The sequence below is a fragment of the Stegostoma tigrinum genome, chromosome 5 (genome assembly GCF_030684315.1).
Source record: "Stegostoma tigrinum isolate sSteTig4 chromosome 5, sSteTig4.hap1, whole genome shotgun sequence".
NCBI lineage: Eukaryota > Metazoa > Chordata > Chondrichthyes > Orectolobiformes > Stegostomatidae > Stegostoma > Stegostoma tigrinum.
Window position 1 is genome coordinate 119722929 of NC_081358.1, and position 23734 is coordinate 119746662.

Here is a 23734-nt window from a genome sequence, read left to right on the forward strand (position 1 = left end):
GAAAGACTCTATCCACATCAATAGTTACAGAAATGGCTACAATTATGTTTTATTTCCCTCATCTTCTCTTTCCCTCTACCAGGTACACTTCTGTAGATATTAGAACAACTGTTGGAAATAATGCCACTGATAGTCTTTGCCAGGGTTGAGTTGGGAACTTGTTTGTCCAGAGCATGCTCAATGCATCTGATCCCTTTAAAGGATAGTTGGCTAAAAAGCAGGTACTGTCAGCTAAAGTAACAAAGTGTGAACCTGGATGAACACAGCAGGCCAAGCAGCATCTTAGGAGCACTGCTTGGCCTGCTGTGTTCATCCAACTCCACACTTTGTTATCATGGATTCTCCAGCATCTGCAGTTCCCATCATCACTGTCAGCTAAAGTGCTGCATTCAAATGCATACTGATTCCTCACAACACCAATCATCAAATTCAGAGGAAGCCATTTGACACAATGTTCAGATATCCTTCTTGCCCTCAGAGTAAGTTTTTAGACTACCAATAGTGTCCAGTGTCATGAGGAGAAAGATGTATACATATAAATTAGAGAACATTTAGTACAATATTAGCATACTGACACTAAGAACCTTCATATGCAGTGGTCAACTCTATTTGACAAAGATGTGAATCCATTATTTCAAATATATCAATGACTTAGTTAAAATGGAAGCTGTAGAAATGATGCACAAAGCAACCAAATGTTTGTTTTCTGAGATTACTAACCACCAGCACCCTCAGCACAGTAACTTGATGGGAAGATCAGAGGCCAGAGCATATAAGTCCCATGGAATTGTCAAAAAGACAGGGGATGGAGAGAATTAGGAATAAAACAATGTCATATGTATATACATATAAATGATCTACATCTTGGTATGAGGAGGATATAGAATCCCTACAGTGTGGAAGCAGGCCATTCAGCCTTATCAAGTCCACACTGACCCTCTGAAGAGCATCTCACTCAGATTCCCTCCTGTCCCCTATACTTTGCATGGCTAAACCACACATCCCTGAACACTATGGGAGATTTAGCACGGCCAACCCACCTAACCTGCACATCTCTGGATCGTGGGAGGAAAGTGGAGCATGCTGAGGAAACCCACACAAACATAGGGAGAACGTGTAAACTCCACACAGATAGTCGCCTGAGTTTAGAACTGAACCCAGGTCCCTGGCGCTGTGAGGTAACAGTGCTGACCACTGAGCCACCACGCCACCCCTTGTGTGATACTTCCAAAGTTCTCAGGTGACACACGATACTTAGAATTGTAAACTGTGTGGAGAACAATGTAGAATCCTAATAGAGCATTGGCAAGTTGGGTGGAGTGGGCAGATAAGTGGCAGATGTGCTTCAATGCAGAGAATGTGCACTTTGGTGGGAAGGACATTGAAAGACAATTTAAATAAAGGACACCAATGTAAAGGTAGTGCAGGACCTGAGTATATCTGTGCACAAATATAGCACTGTGTATAGTTGCAGATATGACATTAAAGGAAAGATGTGAACATACTTGAAAAAGTGCAGAAGCAATTTACAAGAATGGTTCCAGGAATGAGAAACTTCAGTTATGAAGAAAGATTGAAGAATTTGGGACTGAAGAAGGCCTAATAGAGGTTATCAAAATTATGAGAAACCTAGGTAGAGTGGAAGGGGAGAAAATGTTTTCACTTGAAAAGGAGAAAGAAGGGGAGGGAATAGATTTAAAATGATGTGCAAGAAGTGCAAATCTGTTGTGAAAAGAACTTTTTTTTACTTGGAGTAGTTAGGCTATGGAATGCACTGCCTGAAAATGTGGTGGAAGCAGGTTTAACTGAAGCATTCAGGATGGACATTGGATGATCGTTTGGATAGAAATGGTGAGCAAGAGTGTGGGAAAACAAACAGGAATTTGACACAAAGTAATGGTGCTCACCTGAAGTACGAGTACAGGAATGATAGGCTAAAAGACATGTTGAGCAGTGTAACAAGTGTGTGATTGTGTGATTCTGAGTAGGAATAATTGAACATAGCTCTTTCAACGAGCTAGGACATATATAACAGCGTCTCTCATACTTGCTAGAATTCCAGCGATGCTTTAAGTTGGTGGATGAGGTGCCAACCAATTTCCTTTCTCCTAGATGGTGTTAAGCTTCCTGAGTGTTGTTGGAGCTGCACCCAGGCAAACGGGGAGTATCCCATCACATTCCTGACTTGGGCCTTGTGGATAGTGGACAGGATCTGGGAGGTACTGGTGAGTTTGTGGTCACCTCGGCTTCTCGATAGCTGTGCAGGTTTCATCCATTTTCTACCAGATTCACAGAGAGATCCATTGATCTCAACAGTTTACATAAAAAAATTGTTTATGTATGAATTATTATTCTTAAAAGAAATCAATCTTTATCTAATCAACATCGCAAGCTCTCTGCTACCTTTCTTGCACCCTGAAAATCCCTTATCTTTTCCAGTGATTTATGTCACCTCTCCTACTCATTATCATTATCTTAGTAATACTTCTTTTAGAGTCTTGGGACAGCTTGTCTATTAAATTTGTTTGGAGATGCTGGGGCAGTTTTCCTTGGGGTAAACTGAGGGGGAATTTAATACAGTTTTCCAAGGCAAGGAAACATTTTTCTTTTAAACTTGATGGTGCAAAAGTGAACAGAACATAGATATAAGGATTGGGCTAAAGATGTAGACGAAATGTGAAGTGGAAAGTTACTGGACTCAGCAATGGAGCTTGCCTCGCACCAGAGTTTCATCAAAGCTTTGGATGGGTACATGGAGCAAATAAACTGACAGGACCAAGGGGATGGATGCAGACAATGGGCTGGATCGCTCCAATGAGAGCTAGCCTAAACTCAATAGACAGAATGGTCTTCCTTTTATCCCTAAATTAGTCTGTCAATCTATAATTCCTCCAAAATGAGCCAAGGATTTTTTTTTCTCATTATTGCAGAGGAGTAACACAAGCTCTTCACAAAAATGAAGGGCGGTACTAACAGCAAAAGAGGCTGAGAAAATGTTCCCATTTATAAAAGAATCCAAAACGAGCGGTGGTAATCATTGATAATCCAGTACTGAATTCAGAAAAGATTTAGTTCCCAAGTGTGTGATACAAATAAAACATGTCCTGATTGAAGTGAATGACGTAATGGAAAAGCGAAGGAGAGGCAACGGCCGACTGGTGTTATTGCTAGACTATTAATCCAGAATCTCAGCTAATGTTCTGGGGACTTGAGTTCAAATTCTGCCATTGCAGATGGTGGTATTTGAATTCAATATTGAAAAAATATGTGGAATTAAGAGTCTAATGATGGCTGTGATGACCAGGAAACCATTGTTAATTGTCAGGAAAAACTCATCTCAGGTTCTTTAGGGAAGGAAGCTGCCATTCTTACCAGGCCTGGCCTACATGTGGCTCCAGACCCCACAGCAATGTGGTTGACTCTTAACCCTACCTCTGGGCAATTAGGGATGCTCAATAAGTGCTGGCTCAGCTAGTGACAGCCATATTACATGAGTGAATATAAAATAAGAAAACCTGGGGTGAGAAAGGAAGAGGTGAATATAATATACTATAGATAGAATCAGGGCAGAAGAAAGCCAGGTAGAAGTTCAAAAACCCACCTGGTCTCTTTCTATGATAAATGGGGGTAGATGGTGTCCATTGTTTGAAGAAACTGTTAAGGCAGAACTCAAAATTAAAATATCGACAAAAAGAACTAAATGTAAAGACATAGTCCCACTCCCTCAACTAACAGTGAATTTAACGTGAAGGTCACTCTACCTCAGCCGTGGGCTAAGGTTGAGAAGGTGGGACCTTCACAGTAACTCCTGCACTGGCTGAGGTTAAACCTGCAATGACGGCATTATGCAGCATTGCAAACCAGCCATCCAGCCAACTGAACTAACCAAATCCCGCAAAGAGGAAGAGAAGGGAATTTGATAATTCACACTCAGGACAATGAGTTGGGTATTTCTATTTTTGCTAAGTGTCAGGGTCATATTTTAAATGATCTTGCATGGCATCAATGCTACTTCCTAGCCAGGCATTGACAAATCACAAAGCCATCCCATATGTTAGTAATCAAACTGAAATGTTAATGTTACAGTGAAGCAGCAATCTTTAGCGATTGGGTTAAATTGGAGTAAGTTTTGTTCTGGAGTGAGCTAATGACACTTGATGCATACACTCTGTGACAAAAATAGCAAGCATTTAGTTTCCCAGCATCTTTCTCCTGAATAAGCCCAAGTGTTCTCTGAACATGTGAAGTACGAAAGCAAGAGAATTAAAAATGTCATAATCATAACCATGAGTCATAAACTTCCTCTGCTATTCTTTACATAAAATGCAACACAAAAATACTGTTGACCATCACAATGAGAGATTGTCAGCCACAGATGTCCAGTCTAGTTTTCCAAAGAATTTGAAAACAAAAGGAATATTTCACAATGGAACTTGTATCAAAGGCTTGAAACTACTGCTCTTGATGCAGCAGAAAAAGGCGAATGAGCCTGTCTTTTTTTCTCCCTCAGCTGTTAAAACAAAGCCAGTAGCACATTTATACTTTAGAGAATTTGATATTGAGTGCTCTTAATGATAACACAGAGCCAATCACAAACAATAACTTCCAAACTGTGAGAAAGAACTTGCTCTTCATGACCTCAGGATGGCCTTTGCTTATTGCAGCCAATTAAATAATTTCTGACCTGTTGTCACCATTGTAATGTTGGTCACAGATAAGCCATGAACAGGAAGATCCCACAAACAGCAGTGACCAAATAATCTGCTCGAAGGAGCATCAAGGATGGGATAGAGGAACATCTGTGGCATTTGTGTAGGAGAATCTCATCAGAAAGACAGCATCTCTGCCAATGCAGCATTTCCACAATGCTGCACTGAGGTGCTCGTCTGAATCATGTGCTCAAGGGTGAATGTTTAATGCACAACTTCCCAGGCTAATGCGATAACTGGTCCACACCTGCACCACCCCCAGACTAAAGACCACGCTTATGAACTTTGTACAAAATGAATACATTTGGAGGGTGATCCTAGGCTAGTCTTATTTGTACACTTGAATTCATGTTGATCAATTCCATGATTTTTTTTCTTTATTCATTCATTGGTCGAGGGTGTTGCTGGCCAGGTAGCATTTATTGCCCATCCCTAATTGCCCAGAGGGCAGTTAAGGGTCAACCACATTGCTGTCAGCCTGGAGTCACATGTAGGCCAGACCAGGTAAGGATGGCAGTTTTCTTCCCTAAAGGACATATCATAAGCACTGGTAGCAGGTGTAGGCCATCTGGTCCCTCGAGCCTGCCCCACCATTCAATAAGATCATGGCTGATCTTTGAGACTCAGCTCCACTTACCCACCTATTCACCATAACCCTTAATAAAGATCATTAGAGAACCTGTGACATTCGTGATTGTCCTGGGCAGCATGACAAATACTTCATTTCTTTGTTCCTTTAGTAACAGAAGTCCTAAAATCTGGACCAGATCATGGAATGGAAATGAATTGGGAAGATGAGGATCTGCTCAACAGATTCCAGTTGAAGCTCACACCCTACTCGGTTGATTCCTGAAGAGGTTTTAGACCATCTTCCAAGCAAGATAAAGAGTTCTAGGAGCAAGCAACCTGACTACAGGTAACTTTTGGATATAGGGGTTCTAATGGATGTGCAAGCATCTCGGAAGTGCAGGTGCACTGCAAATAATTTTCTGGTATTTGAAAGAAGGGATCAGAGAAACTGTGGTGGCAGAATGTTCAATACAGACTTGCAGAGGAGGGAGGCTTGACGTTAGAATTGCAAAATCGGGAGAATATTCCTAGCCATGAAATTTCAATGTTCTTCTTCTTTGCTTGTTTCATGTAGCCAGGTGATTTCCATTATCCCCGTACAGATCTGCCAATGTTCCGAAGCATAGTCCCCAGTCACTGAGGTAATCGTAATTTTCATCTGAGCCTGTGCAGGAGGAAACCAAAGAACTCAATGACTCAGCAACAGAGCCAGTCCCCTCAAATGCGTATGTTTGCAAAGAATCGAAAGGCAGAGCCGAGGGATCAGAGTCAGCTTCATTCAGCCTCTCCCTGACAAACTCTCGGAAAACTGCTTGATCTGGCATCCCACGGAGTGACTGCCTGTACGCTGACGGGATGTCAGACTTCACATCTCTCCTTGCTCGGCGGCCGCGCCGGACCCGCGAGTTCCTCAAGGTGGCCATGCTGAACGCTTCCGTGTCCTCTTCACCGCCCCCTTCATCGTCGTACCTGACCATGTTTTCACGGATGTCGTCACACTCGCCGGCAGAGTGCAGGTCTTTCCTGTGCCGCCTGAGTACCAGCAGGAGGAACACGAGTGCTGAGGAGAAAAACAGGAAAGAAAATCATCCGGGTGGCCACTCAATCTCTTGGTGGACTGCCTGGTTGTCCATATGCATTATGTCGTGATCATTGGTTGGAGTCTAGTGATAATGTCCCTACTCCCGGGTCAAGTTGCCTCAGTGCTATCTAACTGTTCAAGTTCCACTTGCTTACCTAAGTTAGATTTTATTTTTAAAAAGTGTAAAGTGACTATTAATGCTTCAAAGGGAACCAAATTGAGCTTTTTCTTGGTTGTAATGCATGTCTTGACATTTTTTATTCCAGACAAGATTTTTGAAAACATTGCACTTATCCAACGCATTCAACAAAGGAGAAGGGTGATGATGAGATTAGGGACGGGTAAACCATTATTCTAGGGTGCATCAGTATTAAGAAGAGGGTGGTTTTGGGTGTCTTGAAAGCCATTAAAGTAGACAGGTCACAAGGCCCTGATGAGATCTATCCCAGAATATTGAGGGAGGCAAGGGAGGAGATTGCTAGGGCGAGAATTTTCTGCCCTCCTAAGACTCAGACAAGACTGAAAAGTAGTCAACAGTGTTCCTTTGTTTTAGAAAGGGAGGGATAACCCAGGAAATGATAGGTCAATGAGTCTTACATCAGCGGTAGTGAAATTATTAGAGCAGTTCTTAGTGATAGGATTTACTTGCATTTGGAGAATTGTGGACTTAGTAGGAAAGTCAGTATCGCTTTGTGTGGAGTAGGATTTGTCTCATGAATTTGATTGAGTTTTTCAAGGAGGTGATGAAGATAATTGAGGATAAGACAGTGGATGCTATCTGTGTGGGCTTTACTAAAGCATTTGACAAGGACCCTCTTCTCGTCCAGAACATTAAGTCATTTGGAATCCATGGTGAGTTAATAAGTGGGATACAAAATTGGCTTGGTCATAGGAGACAGAGGGAGGGGTATATTTCTGACTGAGGTATGTGTGACCAGTGGTGTTGCTCAAGGATCAGTGTGAGATCTTGGTTGTTTGGAATTTGTATAAATGATTTGGATGAAAATGCACTTGATCTGATAAGTAAGTTTGCAGATGGCACACAAGTTGGGTTTTGGTTAGCGAAGAAGCTTGTCAAAGGATACTGCAGGATATCGATCAGTTGGAAAGTTGGCTGGAGAAATGGAAGATGGAACTTAATCCAGACAAGTGTGAGGAGATGTATTATGGGAGGTCAAATGCAAGAGCAAAGTATACAGTAAATGGCAGTGCCCTAAAGAACATTGATAGGCAGAAGAATCTTGGAGTACAAGTCCACATTTCCTGAAAGCGGTAACACAAGTTGTTAGGTAGTAAAGGAGATGCTTGCCTTCATGGGTCAGGGCATTGAGTATGAAAGTTAGAAAGTCATGTTGCAGCTGTATAAAACTTTACTAAGGCCACATTTGGAGTATGTGAGTCATTGAGGATGTAGAAGCTTTGGAGAGGTTTGTCAGGATGTTGCCTAGAGTGAGCTATGTTTGCTATGAAGAGAGTTTGGACAAACTTGGATTATTTTCACTACAGCATCAGAGACTGAGGGGCAAACTGATCAGATATAAAATTATGATAAACATGAATAGAGTGGATAATCGGAGTCTTTTTCTCAGGATGCAGATGTCAAATTTAGAAGGCATAGATTTCTGGGGAGAGGAGGGAAGATTTAAAGGAGATGTGTGGGTACTCAGCAGGTAGTACATGCCGGGGAAGATGGTAGAAGCAGATACATTAGAAACATTTAAGAGACATTTAGTCAGACACATGAACAGGTCAGGAATAGAGGGATACAGGGCATGTGCAGGCAGAAGGGATTAGTTCAGAATGGTATAATGGTCAGCACAGACATGGTGGGCTGAATGGTCTGTTCCTGTGCTACACCGTTCTATGTTATATACGTCCAGGAACTTTCACACATGCTACCTTAACCCAAGATCCAATCAATCACTTAACGAGGCAGGACATGACTGTGAAGCTACTATGAGGATGTCTGGCTGGACAGCACCAGAATGGGATATGTGCTTCTGAAAGCACTCTCTAACTTTAAAGGGATTAGATTATAGCTGTTCTGGTTTGTGATGTGAGCTGGCGCAATGAAGAATCCAATTTAGAATTTTCAATCCAGTCGATCAGTCTGTGATCCAAATGAAAAAGTGTAAGTATCCCCAATTGCATTTGAAGCTTCCACCTGATTTAGAAAAAACATTTGAGAAGACTTTTCAACACTGCTTACCTTTTCGGAGAATTTAGCCTCTCTGTGAATTGCTTACTGTAAAATGCTTGTTGCATGGTTTATAAAAAGACAATTTCTGTCGAAACAGGCCAATATATTTGCTTTATAAAACCTCTACACCTGCAGACTGTATAATATGTAACATGATTGCAATGCGGTGAAGAAATATGCAAAATTATGAGATGCAAACAACAAATTCTATGCAATTATGAAAAAGTCAGGATTTAACATGAATAACTAAGCTTTCTTTGCTCAGAATCTTCAGTCAGTGCAGCTATATCATAATTCAAATTTTTGCTGAGCTGTTATTCTGTTTTCAGCTTTGGTTGCTCAGGTAGAAGTCTGTCAGTGGAAATGAAAATGAGTCAAACTTGGAAATAGTTGTTTCTTATACAAGGTCATTTTGGATCAGTGAATAGTCACTTCTAAGTTTTCAAGATAACAAATTGTGGGGCTGGATGAACACAGCAGGCCAAACAGCATCTTAGGACCATAAGAGCTGCTTGGCCTGCTGTGTTCATCCAGCCCCACACTTTGTTATCTTGGATTCTCCAGCATCTGCAGTTCTCATTATCTCTGATCACACTTCTAAGTTTTGCTGGTTTTTCTGTTCCATGAACGTGTAATTATATTTACAACTGCATATGCCCTGAACTTAAGAAGGTAAAGTCACCACAGTCCTACCAGATGGTGGGCAACTCTTTCATGAGAGACAGAGAGGACTGGTTCATGGTGATTTAACCTGAGGATCACTGTGCAGTAGGTGAGGGGAGAGGTTGAGGAGGACAATCCTTCCTGGTAACCTCGGTCAGTGTGAGAATTGAACACACCGCTGTTGGCATCTCTCTGCATCAAAAATTGGCTAAGTCACCGATTCCCAGATGAGCAAAACAAATAGTGGATATGGAGCGATAGAGATGTACAGTGCAGAAACAGATCCTTTGGTCCAACTTGTCCAAATATCCTTAATTAATCCAGCCCCTTATGCCAGCATATGGCCCATATCACTCAAAACTCTTCCCATACATATACCCATCCAGGTGCCTTTTAAATGTTGTAATTGTACCAGCCTCCACCACTTCCTCTGACAGCTCATACCATAGACATACTGCCCTCTGTGTGAAAAAGTCCCTCAGATCCCTTTTAAATCCTTTCCTTCTCATGTTAGACCTATGCCCTCGAGTTTTGGACTCCCCTACCCTGGGGAAAAGACTTTCGCTTTTCATCCTATCCATGCTCCTCATGATTTTATAAACTTCTACAGGGTCACCTCTCAGCCTCCGGTGCTCCAGGGAAAACAGTCCCAGCCTAGTCACCCTCTCCCTGTGTAATGAAGAATATCATGCGTTTGCTGAATTTGCTGTGAGCAAGTTAAACTCTCCAGCTTGGAATATCCCTTCAGTCACATTGTTTTGCCCACTCATGGCAATTTTCTCAAAATCAGCAAAATCTGCTGCAAAAGTGTGGATATGTAAATGTAATTACAGGACAGCAGAACCCATGTTACCACGATCCTTAGCATCGATGGCCATCCATCAAAACAGATCATGCATGCAACCTTCTTCAAATGAATGTTTTCCATGTTCGGTGAAATGCGTCTGTTTGCAGGCTTTTGAAAAGTTTACAAAAAAAGCGAAGATGATGACCTAGTGGTATTAACGCCGGACTGTTAATCCAGAGACCCAGACAGTGTTCTGGGAACCTGCTTGGAATCCCACCATGGCAGATGGTGGAATTTGAAGTCAATTTTTTTAAAAAAATCTGGAATTAAGAAACTACTGATGACCATGAAACCATTCTCAATTATCGGAAAAACCCATCTGGTTCACTAATGTCCTTCAGGGAAGGAAATCTGTCATCCTCATGTCGGCCTGGTTTCCATGTGTCTCCAGACCCACAGCAATGCAGTCCACTGTCAACTGCTCTCAAATGGCCTAGCGAGGCACTTAGTTGTACAAATCGCTACAAAGTCTCAAAGAAATAAATCAGTCCAGATCACCCAGCGTCGATGGACGGACCAGAAAAGATGACAACAAAAACGGTCCTGTTGACCCTGCAAAGTCCTCTTTACTAATATCTGGGGGTTAGTGCCAATATTGGGAGAACTGCCTCACAGGCTAGTCATGCAACAGCCTGACACAGTCACACTCACTGAATCACACCTTACAGACAGTGGCCCAGACGCCACCATCACCATCCCTGGATATGTCCTGACCCACCGGCAGGACAGGCCCAGCAGGGGTGGTGGCACAGTGGGATACAATTGGGAGGAAGTTACCTTGGGAGTCCTCAACGTTGACTCCGGATCCCGTGAGGTCTCATGGCTTCAGGTTGAACATGGGCAAGGAAACCTTCTTTTGGTTACCACGTACCACCCTCCCTCAGCTGATGAATCGGTACTGCTCCATGTTGAGCAACACTTGGAGGAAGCAATGAGGATGGCAAGGGCACAAAATGTACTCTAGGTGGGTGATTTCAATGCGAAGAGTGACCACTGCGCAGTTCTTGTTGAGACAAAGTCCCACCTTCACATTCAGAAGAACTTCCATTGTGCTGTGTGGCACTTTCACAGTGCTAAATGGGCCAGACTTTGAACAGATCAAGCAACACAAGGCTGTGCATCCATGAGGTGCTGTGGGCCATCAACAGCAGCGGAATTGTGCTCCAGCACAATCTGTAACCTCATGGCCCGTCATCCTGGTGAAGCCACCAAACAGGACTGCTTGCATGCCAAACAGAATATGCAGCAAGTGATAGACAGAGTGAAGTGATTCTACAACCAACGGATCAGATCTAAGCTGTGCAGCCCTGCACATCCAGTCATGAATGGCGGTGGATAAATAAACAGATCACTGGAGGAGGAGGCTCCACAAATATCCCCATCCTCAATGATGGAAGAGCTCAGTGCAAAAGATAAGACTGAATGATCCATTTTGGCCTCCTCCAGTAGACCCCAGCATCACAGCTATCAGTATTCAGCCAATTTGATTCACTCCACGTGATATAAAGAAACAGTTAGTGACACTGGAGACTGCGAAGGCTACGGGCCCTGACAACACTCTGGCAATAGTGACGAAGACTTCTGCTCCAGAACTTGCCGCTCCCCTGGCCATGCTCTTCCAGTACAGTTACAACACGGGTATTTACCCGAAAATGTGGAAAATTGCTCAAGTATGTCCTCTAAATTAAAGCAGGACCAATCCAACCCGGCCAATTACTGCCCATCAGTCTACTCTCGATCATCAGTAAAGTGATGGAAGGTGTCAGTAACAGTGCTATCAAGCAGCACCTGGTCAGCAACTAACTGCTCAGTGACGCCCAGTTTGGGTTCTGCCAGGGCCACTCAGCTCCTGACCTCATCCCTTGGTTCAAACATGGATAAAAGAGCTGAATTCCAGAGAGGAGGTGAGAGTGATAGCCCTTGATATCAAGGCTGTTGTTGACTGAGTGTGGCATCACGGAGCCCTCGCAAAACTGAAATCAATGAGTATCAGGGGCAAACACTCTGGTGGTTGGAGTCATACCTGACAGACAGGAAGATGGTTGTGGTTGTCGGAGGTCAATCATCTCAGCTCCAGGACATCTCTGCAGGAGTTCCTCAGGGTAGTGTCCTTGGCCCAACCAGCTTCAGCTGCTTCACCTTCCCTCTATCGTAAGGTCAAAAGTGGGGATGTTCGCCAATTGATTACACAATATTCAGCACCATTTGTGACTCCTCAGATTCTGAAGCAGTCCATGTCCAACGCAACACGATCTGGACAATATCCAGGTTTGGGCTGACAAGTGGTAAGTGACATTCGCACCACACACATGCCAGGCTATGCCCATCACCAACAAGAGACAACCTATCCACCATCCCTTGACATTCAATGGTGTTACCATCACTGAATCCCCCACTATCAACATCCTGGGGGTTATCATTGACCAGAAACTCAACTGGACTCAATACATTAATGCAGTGACTATAAGAGCAGATCAGAGGCTAGGAATACTGCGGCAAGTAACTCACCTCCTGACTCCCAAAAGCCTGTCCACTATCTACAAGGCACAAATCAAAAGTGTGATGGAATACTCCCTACTTGCCTGGATGAGTGCAGCCCCAATGACACTCAAGAAGCTTGACACCGTCCAGGACAAAGCAGCCTGCTTGATTGGCACCACATCTACAAGCATCCACTCCCTCCACCATTGACGCTCAGTAGCAGCAGTGTGTACTATCTACAGAATTTTACTGCAGAAATTCACAAAAGATCCTCAGACAGCACCTTCCAAACTCAAGACCACTTCCATCTGGAAGGATAAAGGCACCAGATATATGAGAACACCATCCCCTGCAAGTTCCCCTCCAAGACACTCACCATCCTGACTTGGTAACATATCGTCATTCCTTTACTGGCAAAATCCTGGAGTTCCCTCCCTAATGGCATTGCAGGTTAACGTACAGCAGGTGGACTGCAGCGGTTCAAGAAGGCAACTCATCACCACCTTCTCGAGGGGCAACTAGAGACGGGCAATAAATTCAGGCCAGCCAGCGATGCCCACATTCCACAAAATAAATAAATAAATTTGATTTTTTGGAGCAAATAAGAGGCAACCTTTAAAAGCTTTAGAATCTAAATTTTAAAAACAATTTATTAAGAAACTTACTGTCATACAGCAATAAATTCTTTTCTATTTATATTAAAGTGATTTTTAAAATCATTTAAAGTTGTTTATCCATAAGAATGGATTGAATCTGATGGTAAAAGTATTATTTGAGAGTTTTTGGTTCCATGTCAATTAACATCAGAAGGGGAACTGGAGAAGATAAGACTGGCTTCACTGTTCAACACAATCTGGATTGATCTTGGGTTTTAACTCCTCTTTTCCCCCCTCCATGTCCCCTTTGATTCCTTAGAACACACAAAATTAGCCTCCCCAGTCTGTAATGTATTCACTGATATAGCATCCACAATGCTCTAGGGTGGAGAATTTTAAAGACTTACGATCGAGCGAATGAAGAAATCTATCCTCTCGTCATGAGTGATTACCTCTTATCCCTATTTTATTCACTCTTGGGACTTGAGTGTCAGTGGCAAGACGAGTATCATTGACCATCCCTAATTGTCTAGAGGTCAGTTAAGAGTTAACCAGGTCTGGAGTCACATGTAGGCTTGGTTGGTTAACAACAACAGATTTTGCTTCCTAACGGACATGAGTGAGACGGTTGGGTATTTCCAACAATGGTGGCCATAAGGCAAGATCTTTATTGAATTCATATTTCACCACGTACCGTCATGGTATTTGAACCTGTGCCCGCAGAATATTAGCCTCTGGTTCTGGATGGCTAATCCTAGTCACTGCCACCACAGAAACCTGAGATTCTAAATTCCCCAGCCAGTGAAACATCTCCTCAGCATCTACCTACCCCTCTGAAGCTTGCCAAGAACACTGCACCAATCAACCAGGCATTGATAAGATTCCTGCCTTTAAATCCTGCCCTGCTTTCACTTCATTGGCTGGCACACTGGTGCCATTACAAACTGCGAGGGTTACTCACCCAGGATCATCAAGGCACAGACGAGGATGGCAATGAAAGCACCGGTACTGAGGCCAGCAGGCAAAAAGAAAGCATCAGCGTTGCATAGTTGGCCAGCTCCATTGTTGCTGCACCTGCAGACTCGGATAGTGAGGGTATTGGTACTGCTTAGCGATGGAGTCCCATTGTCTACTATCAGGATGGGCAAGAAGTGAATGGCCAGCTCGCCTCGACGATAACCAGCTCTCTGAGTCAGGATGGCAGCTGTATTGTCTGGCAGATAACGATGAGCGAAGGGAAAACAAAGTTCAGTTGAAAAATGCAGTGACAGGTGGGTCAAACATACAAACATGGAGGAGGAATAGACCATACAACCTCTTAAACCGACATCAACATCGCTCCAACAATAAAACCTGAATCATACGGATCGCAATGAGTGTATGATAAGATCCTACAAAATACAAGGCCCAATATCCTGTGCACTTTGTCTGCTTAATGCAGTGATGTTACTATCACTTCCGGTGGATTTGGTTTGGGGAGGACGGCCTAACCAACCACTCAGAGTCGTCTCAACCGACTAATACAGTGTCACAAAGCTCTGGTGGCAGCTTATCATCGACTTTGGCCTCGATTCCAACCATCACATCCCACTCATGAGGTCCTGCCATTTCCTAGAGATAGGTTAATACCTTGACCCAGGGCTTGCATTAGAAACAGATTTGAAGTCACAGCAGAACACGGTTACACAGAAATAAACAGAGAAAATACCAGAATCCCCTCACAACAACATCTGCAGGCTGTGAGATACCTTCCTGGTGTGGGTACACACATGCACATGTATTAACACAGTTTGGATTTGGTAATAACCTCGCATGTCTAATATTTTTGGCTTTCTTTTCACTTAGTCAAAGAATTAGAAATTGTTCCTGGAATGTCTCAGGGTTTAATGTGTCAGGGTAAAGGACTTAGTTGACACTGAATCTACAGAATGCAGGATCTGAGTACTTGCACGGTGACATTGGGAAATAGCCAAGACAGTGTTAAGTTGAGAGCTGGGACAAGGAAAGGAGAGTATAAATCAAATACCACTATTCAGTCCTTAATGAATTAGCATTGATATGTTCAAGAGAAACATAAGGACCTTGGATGTCTTGAATGAGTTATATTAAGAGGTGAAATGGGAGTCAAAAAGGAACAAAGGTACCAAAGAAAATAAATGGGCTAATCTTGTTGATACCATTGTATCTCTATTACTTAATCTTCCAAGCAACAGCAGTTATGACTGGTAACCACTGGACTTAGACAATTCCCTGGCTCGATGTATTTCTCCTTGGTATTTTGGGCAGTAGCCTTCAGGGAATTGTATGAGGATGGGCAAGAGTCAGGGGAGCACTAGACTTGCTCCCATTTTACAACGCAGGCTGCTGTGTGATAAGTTTGAAGTTCCAATTTGAACGTTAGTGAATGGATGAATGGGTGGGTGAGTGAGGTAGACAATGAAAAAGGTCAGCTCTAGAGTTCCGAGTTATCCAGAAACATACCAGGTAAGATAAAGCAGGGAAAAAAAAATTAACTCAACCTTAAAGAAAATATTTGATCAGAAAACTTGGAGGAGCATTGGAAGTACAGGGTGAAACAGTAATGGTAAATCAGGAAAGCAAAGAGATGATCTAAAGCTATACCAGCAGGTAAAATGAAGGAAAGCCCAAAGATGTTCACTGAGGGCAACAGGATGATGAAGGCAAGGATTGGGCTGATCAGAGATACACACAGTAACTTGTATGTGGATATGGAAGGTGTGGGCAGCATGTGAAGTGAGTATTTAATTTCTGCTTTTACAAAGGAGAGGGATAATGCAGACATTCTAGCTAAAGAGGAGAGTATGAAATATTAAAATAAGCAGGAGAGAAGGGAAGTACTTGAGGGTCTGGGCTCCTAGAATGTGGATAAATAACCAGGGCTGGATGAGTTGGACTGTTTGGGTAGACAGTGATATAGTAATAATGGCATCAGAGATAATGGGAACTGCAGATGCTGGAGATTCCAAGATAATAAAATGTGAGGCTGGATGAACACAGCAGGCCAAGCAGCATCTCAGGAGCACAAAAGCTGACGTTTCGGCCCGAAACGTCAGCTTTTGTGCTCCTGAGATGCTGCTTGGCCTGCTGTGTTCATCCAGCCTCACATTTTATTATCTAGTAATAATGGCACTTGGCAATGGGAGCTTTGACGAACAAAGAGCCCTTGAGGTGCAGGTTGATAGTTCCTTGAAAGTGCAGTTGCAGGTAGACATGATAGTGAAGAAGGTGGTTGGTACACTTGCCTTTATTGGTCTGTGCATTGAGTGTAGGAATTGGAAGGTCATGTTCTGGCTATACAGGACATTGCTTAAGCCACTTTTGCACTACTGTGTTCAGTTCTGGTCTCCTAGCTATAGCAAAGATCTTGTTAAACTTGAAAAGGGTTCAGAAAAAATTTACAAGGAGGGTGGCAAGAACTGCAGATACTGGAATCAAAGTCAACTTAGTGTCGAGTTGGAGGAACCCAGCAGGTCAGGCAGCATCAGAAGAGCATGAAAATTGACATTTCAGGTTTACACCCTTCACCGGGACTGGGGAGGGGAAGGAAGCTGGGAAATAAAGAGAGGGAGGAGGATGGGACTGGGAGAAGGTAGGTAGGATGGTGATAGGTGGATGCAGGTAGAAGGTAGTGGGAATTGGTCAGTTTGAAGTGTGGGGCAGATAGGTAGCAAAGAAGATGTGCTGGGTCAAGGAGGTGGGGTTGGTCAGAGGATGAGGCTGGGGGGGGGGAAGATTTTGAAACTGGTGAATTCCATGTTTAGGCCATTGGGCTGTAGGCTTCTGAGGCAGAATATGAGGTGCTTCTCCTCTAGTTTGCATGTGGCGCCATTGTGAGGAGACCCAGGATGGACATGTCACCCAGGAGTGGAAGACAGTGTTAAAATGGTTCGCAACTAGTAGGTGTTGTCGTTTGTCATGAACAGAGTGCAGATACTCTCTGAAACGGTACCCGAGTCTGCGCTTGGTCTCACCGATGTAGAGGAGACCACATTGGGCGCAATGGATCCAGTAGACCAGGCTTGAGAATGTACAGGTGAACCTGTGTCTGGTATAGAAGGTTTGTTTTGAATCGAACAGAGTGGGAAGGTGTAGGGGCAAGTGTAGCATTTCCTGTGGTTGCAGCTATGGTTGGGGTTGGTGGGGAGTGTAGAGCAGACAAGGGAGTTGGAGAGTGAGCAGGTCCCTATGAAAGGCAGGTAGGGGTGACGAGGAAAATATGTCTTTGGTTGTGGGGTCAGATTGTTGGTGGCAAGAGGTGGTGGGGTGGGATGTGAGGGCCGGGGGATTCTGTCCTTGTTTTTGTTGGTGGAGAGCGATTGAGGGCAGAAGTGCGGGAATACCTTTGAGGGCATTTTTGATCACTGGAGGAGTGAAGTTGCGGTCTTTGAAATAGAAGGACATCTGGGATGTTCGAGAGCAAATGCTCCATCTTGCGAGTAGATGCGGTGGAGGCGGAGGAATTAGGAGTAAGGGATCACATTCTTGCAGGAAGGTGGGTAAGAGGAGGTGTAGTTCAGGTAGCTGTGGGAGTTGGTGGGTTTGAAGTAGATGTCAGTGCTCAGGTGGTTATCAGAGATGGAGACAGAGAGGCTCAGGAATGGAAGTAAAGTATCGGAGATGGTTCAGCTGAATTTGAGTTTGGGGTGAAAGGTGTTGATAAAGTTATGAACTGTTCAAGCATGAAGCCCCCAAACAGCTCCCTCCCCCTCAACACAGATTTCAAAATCTCCCCAGCCCCAGCGTCATCCCACGTCCAACCCTCCCGCCTCCTTGACCTGACACAACCTGTCCATCTTTTTTCCCATTTATCCACTCTACCTCTAACTAATCCCTACCATCTCCTATTTGCATCCACCTATCACTGTTCCACTTATCTTCCCCCAGACCCAACCTCCCACTTTCTATTTCCCTGCTCCCTTCCCTTTCCCCAGTCTTAATGAAGGGTGTAAACTGAAAATTCAACTTTCCTGCTCCTCTGTTGCTGCTTGACCTGCTGTGTTCCTTCCAGATTTACAAGGGTGTTACCACGGTTGGAGGGTTTGAGCTACAGGAAGAGGCTGAATAGGGTGGGGCTATTTTCCCTGGAGCGTCGGTGGCTGAGGGGTGGCCTTATGGAAGTTTAATATATATTATAATCCTGAGGAGCATGGATAGAGTGAATAGCCCAGGTCTTTTCCCCAGGGCAGGGTAGTCCAACTAGATAATAAAGGTTTAAAGTGAGATCGGAAAATATTAAAAGATACCGAAGGAACAATATTTTCAGACAGAGGGCAGAATATGTATGCAATGAGCTGCCAGAGGAAGTGGTGGAAGCTGGTACAATTGCAAACATCTAAAGGGCATCTAGATGGGTACATGAATAGGAAGGGTTGAGAGGGATAGAGGTCAAATCTACTGGAAATAAAAACCAAAAGATCATTTTCAATGAGGAAGGGAACAAGAGAAGAAAGGAGGAAGAAAAAGAACGAGGCAGAGGGAGATAAGAGAAGAGAGTAAAGGAAGGAAGTCAAGCATAGAGGAAAAGAGAGATGAAGAAGATGACATTTGGAGCGAAATGAAGAAGGGAAAGACAAGTGAAGAAAAGCTTTTTTGGCTACATGGGTCCAAATGAAAGGTGGTTTTTCATGAGGCTAACCAATCTGAGATTGGAAAAAGGTAAAGATAAAATATTTTAATTTTATTTTTCTTTAATTAATCTTGATAAATCAAGTTTAGAAGCAGAATAATTGATGTGCCTATAGTATCCTCCAAGGAAGTAATGTCATTTACACCACCAGATAGATTTTATACTTTACACATCCTAATTGGTCTGAAGGTATAAAGTCATCTCCTGATAAGATCTCATGTGAATCTCAATGTGCCAAACTCTCCATCTATCTAATTACTTCATAGGAACAGTTTCCTTTGTGTAAAATCTGACTATGATCTAAAAAGCAATCAGTTTTATAATACTGCAAATGCTCCTTTCTGGTAATGATTTATTGTGCTTTACACATCAATATGCCATTCATTGTGGACTTTAATATCTTGTGATGCAATTAGGAAAGAGAGATATGGATTTACTTTGAGTCATATTTTTACATCGTTCCTGGGTACTTTAAAAAGCAATTCAGCAAGTGATCCATCTGTTATACTTGCATTTGAGAACAAGTTCCTTCCTTCTGACTAGGAATGGGTGAATAATTCCATTCTGGATAAACTAAATTCAAAGCGGGGTCAATCATTAATATATACTGACACTGAAAACAATAGACAACTTCAATAACATTTAGCCAACTATGGAAAAAAGACAGGTGCAATAGAGGAAGAGAGAAAGGCAGATAGAGAGTATGAGAGAGGGACAGAGAGAGAGAGAGAAAGAAAGTGAGAGATGCAGGGGCTGTGGGAGGGAGACAAGAAGAAAGAGAGGAGGGGTAAGGAAGAAGAGAATGAAAGAAGAAGGAAAAAAAAAAGAAAGCAGACGGAAGAGAGGTGACAGGAAGAAAAAAGAGTGAAGGAAGGAAGAGTAAGAGGGAGGAAGACAGAGAAGGAGGAAAAGGGTAGAGGAAGAGATCGAGGGAGAAAGAAAGACAGAAGGGAGCAGAGGAGTAAGAAAGAGTGAGGGAAGAGGGTAAGATGGAAGATGGACACAGACAGAGAAAGAGAGAGAATAGAAGGAAGAAGATTTTGATGGAGGAAGAGGGTCCATAGAGACGATGAGACAAAGTGAGGGTATGAAGAAAAAGAGGGAGGAAGGCAGCGATGAAGAGACAGAGGAAGAGAGAGAGAGAGAATGGAAGAAGGCAGAGAAATAGGGTGGAGGAGAGAGGAGAAAGAAGAGAAAGAGTTAGAAAGAATGAGAGAGGGGGAGAGGAAAGAAGAGGGATAGAGAGAGCGAGTAAAAGGAAGAGAAGGGCTTGAAGAAGAGAGACATAGAGAGAGGAAAGAAAATAAAGCCATTACTCAAACATTAAAATCCTCTGATGAAGCGTGACAGCACAATAAGATTGTTCGGAGGAGCTGAACGTCACAACATGCACACAGCAAATTAAATCATGTCCCAACTGACATGTGGATGGATTGGTCGCACTCAAGAAGCAAGAACCAAAAAGATGCTACAGTGACAGGAGAGCGTGGAGCTGCCAGCACTTTGCTGATTTACAGTATTCCAGGGGCACAAGGAGTTGATGCTTTTTGACTGGCAAACAGGCAACAGATGCTTTTACAATAATGAGATTGTCTGTTGCTGCTGTGCCTGTTGTATCCTTGATAATTATTGTGTATCACACACCAGAAAGCGTGTTGATAAGGTGCAAGATCCAGTTAGTATCAGAAGTTCAATCTTGTACACAGCAGGGATCATCACAGAATGCCTGAGTAGGTATAAAGCCCATTAACTATGACATACCCCTTGTGTCCTACCTTGATGATCTCTGACAGTAAAATTGGGATTACTGGCAGCATCTGGTGCCAGGGTGAAATAAAAGTGCTGTCTCTCCGATGGCTCATCCTTATCTACTGCGCTGATGGTTTGAATCAGCTAAAGTAAGAGAGGGAGAAGATCAGATTAAACACAGAACTCACAGACCTCACCATGTCCTTCGTTTTGACACAAGCTGATAGGCAGGCTAAAGATAGTAGGAACTGCAGATGCTGGAGAATCTGAGATAACAAGGTGTAGAGCTGGATGAACACAGCAGGCCAAGCAGCGTCAGAGGAGGAGGAAGGCTGACGGTTCGGCTCTAGACACTTTTTCTGAAGAAACGTCAGCTTTCCTGCTCCTCTGGTGCTGCTTGGCCTACTGTGTTCATCCAGCTCTACACCTTGTTTGCTCTGATTGGCATATATCTGGTCAGAACACAGCTGCAATGTATTGCTGTTGCGATGAACTGCGCTTCACCATGTTTCTTCTAAAGCCAATGCTTGAATACTCTCTCAGAGAGTTACTGTCAATAAGCACACCCTGAAGGTGAGTCAGAGCCCTGGTGGCAAGTTTCAGGAAATTGTTCTTCACCAGCACATGTCCTGGAGGAAGACACATGACTGAGATGTTGGAAGTGTAAAACAGAAAGCTAATGGTTTTGGGATCGTACCCTGCAAAGTTCAATTCAGTGCAACAAATAGTTTCAGGGCCATCACTGTCATTTTAGCAAACAAGTCCTTTGTGGCTCCCAACGGGTAACATCTCGGGAGGGGGAGGTCAGGCACTTTATTTTCCAAGGCTTCACAGTGCTGTCATCAAGTGTCCACATTCAGGGATGTTGCAGGGTACAGACAGAATTCAGTGCACGCATGGGGATTGCGGGAGACTGTAGAATGTACACAGAATTCAGTGCACGCATGGGGATTGCGGGAGACTGTAGAATGTGCACAGAATTCAGTGCACACATGGGGATCGAGGGACACTGTGGAATGTGCACAGAATTCAGTGCACACATGGGGATCGAGGGACACTGTGGAATGTACACAGAATTCAGTGCACACATGGGGATTGCGGGAGACTGTAGAATGTACACAGAATTCAGTGCACACATGGGGATTGCGGGAGACTGTAGAATGTACACAGAATTCAGTGCACACATGGGGATCGAGGGACACTGTGGAATGTACACAGATTTCAGTGCACACATGGGGATTGAGGGATGCCGTGGAATGTACACAGAATTCAGTGCACACATGGGGATTGAGGGACACCGTGGAATGTACATAGAATTCAGTGCACATATGGAGATTGAAGGACACTGTGGAATATACACAGAATTCAGTGCACACATGGGGATTGAGGGAGACTGTAGAATTTGCACAGAATTCAGTGCACACATGGGGATTGAGGAAGACTGTAGAATGTACACAGAATTCAGTGCACACATGGGGATTGAGGGAGACTATAGAATGTACACAGAATTCAGTGCACACGAGGATTGAGGGAGACTGTAGAATGTACACAGAATTCAGTGCACACATGGGGATTGAGGGAGACTGTAGAATGTACACAGAATTCAGTGCACACGAGGATTGAGGGAGACTGTAGAATATGCACAGAATTCAGTGCACACATGGGGATTGAGGGATGCCGTGGAATGGACACAGAATTCAGTGCACACATGGGGATTGAGGGACACCGTGGAATGTACATAGAATTCAGTGCACATATGGAGATTGAAGGACACTGTGGAATATACACCGAATTCAGTGCACACATGGGGATTGAGGGAGACTGTAGAATTTGCACAGAATTCAGTGCACACATGGGGATTGAGGGAGACTGTAGAATGTACACAGAATTCAGTGCACACATGGGGATTGAGGGAGACTATAGAATGTACACAGAATTCAGTGCACACATGGGGATTAAGGGAGACTGTAGAATGTACACAGAATTCAGTGCACACGAGGATTGAGGGAGACTGTAGAATGTACACAGAATTCAGTGCACACATGGGGATTGAGGGAGACTGTAGAATGTACACAGAATTCAGTGCACACGAGGATTGAGGGAGACTGTAGAATATGCACAGAATTCAGTGCACACATGTGGATTGAGGGAGACTGTAGAATGTACACAGAATTCAGTGCACACATGGGGATTGAGGGAGACTGTAGAATGTACACAGAATACAGTGCATGCCTGGGGATTGAGGGAGACTGTAGAATGTATACAGAATTCAGTGCACACATAAGGATTAAGAGAGACTGTAGAGTGTACACAGAATTAAGTGCACACATGGGGATTGAGGGACACTGTAGAATGTACACAGAATACAGTGCACACATGAGGATTGAGGGAGACTGTAGAATGTATACAGAATACAGTGCACACGAGGGGATCAAGGGAGACTGTAGAATGTACACAGAATTCAGTGCACACATGAGGATTGAGGGAGACTGTAGAATGTACACAGAATACCGTGCACACATGTAGACTAGAATACAGGAAACAGAACACACTAAATACAATTTGTGCTGCAAGTGCTTCCAAATATAGAACAATAAAAAAAACAGGAGCAGGAGTTAATAGGAACTGCAGATGTTGGAAAATCTGAGATAACAAGGTGTCGAGCTGGATGAACACAGGCCATACAGCATCAGAGGAGCAGGAGAGCTGATGTTTCGCGCCAAGGCCCTTCTTTAGAAAATTGACCATTTCGCCCGTTAAATCAACTTCACTATTCAATATGACCGTGACTGTTCAATCAGTTATGTAACCCGTTTGTGCTTTCATCCTTTACCTTTTGAGCCCTTTAGCTCAAAGAGCTATTTCCTTTCTTTCACTCCTGGGACATGGGCATCACTGGCTAGGCCAGCATTTATTGTCTGTTCCTGAGCTATCTTTTTTTTCTATTATTCATTCACAAGATGATGGTGTCATTGGCCAGGCAGCATTTATTGCCCATCCCTAATTGCCCAGAGGGCAGTTCAGAGTCAACCACATTGCTGTGGGTCTGGAGTCACATGTAGGCCAGACCAGGTAAGGACGGCAGTTTCCTTCCCTAAAGGACATCAGTGAACCAGGTGAGCTTTTCCTGTCAGTTGATTTTATTGAATTCAAATTCCACCATCTGCCATAGCCAGGCTTGAACCCAGCTC

General features: G+C 43.6%; 1 protein-coding gene across 1 annotated transcript in view; it reads right to left on the reverse strand.

Annotated features, from left to right (window-relative positions):
* Window positions 1–325: 325 nt before the first annotated feature.
* LOC125452063 (cadherin-7-like) overlaps window positions 326–23734 on the reverse strand; it is a 139251-nt gene continuing 115842 nt past the window's right edge. Inside the window, exons 10-12 of the mRNA XM_048529996.2 lie at window positions 20570–20687; window positions 14109–14360; window positions 326–6339 (exon numbers count right to left, since the gene is read on the reverse strand). Of these exons, the coding sequence (XP_048385953.1) occupies window positions 5846–6339; window positions 14109–14360; window positions 20570–20687 (864 nt within the window). The 3' untranslated portion in view covers window positions 326–5845. The remainder of the gene's footprint in view (window positions 6340–14108; window positions 14361–20569; window positions 20688–23734) is intronic.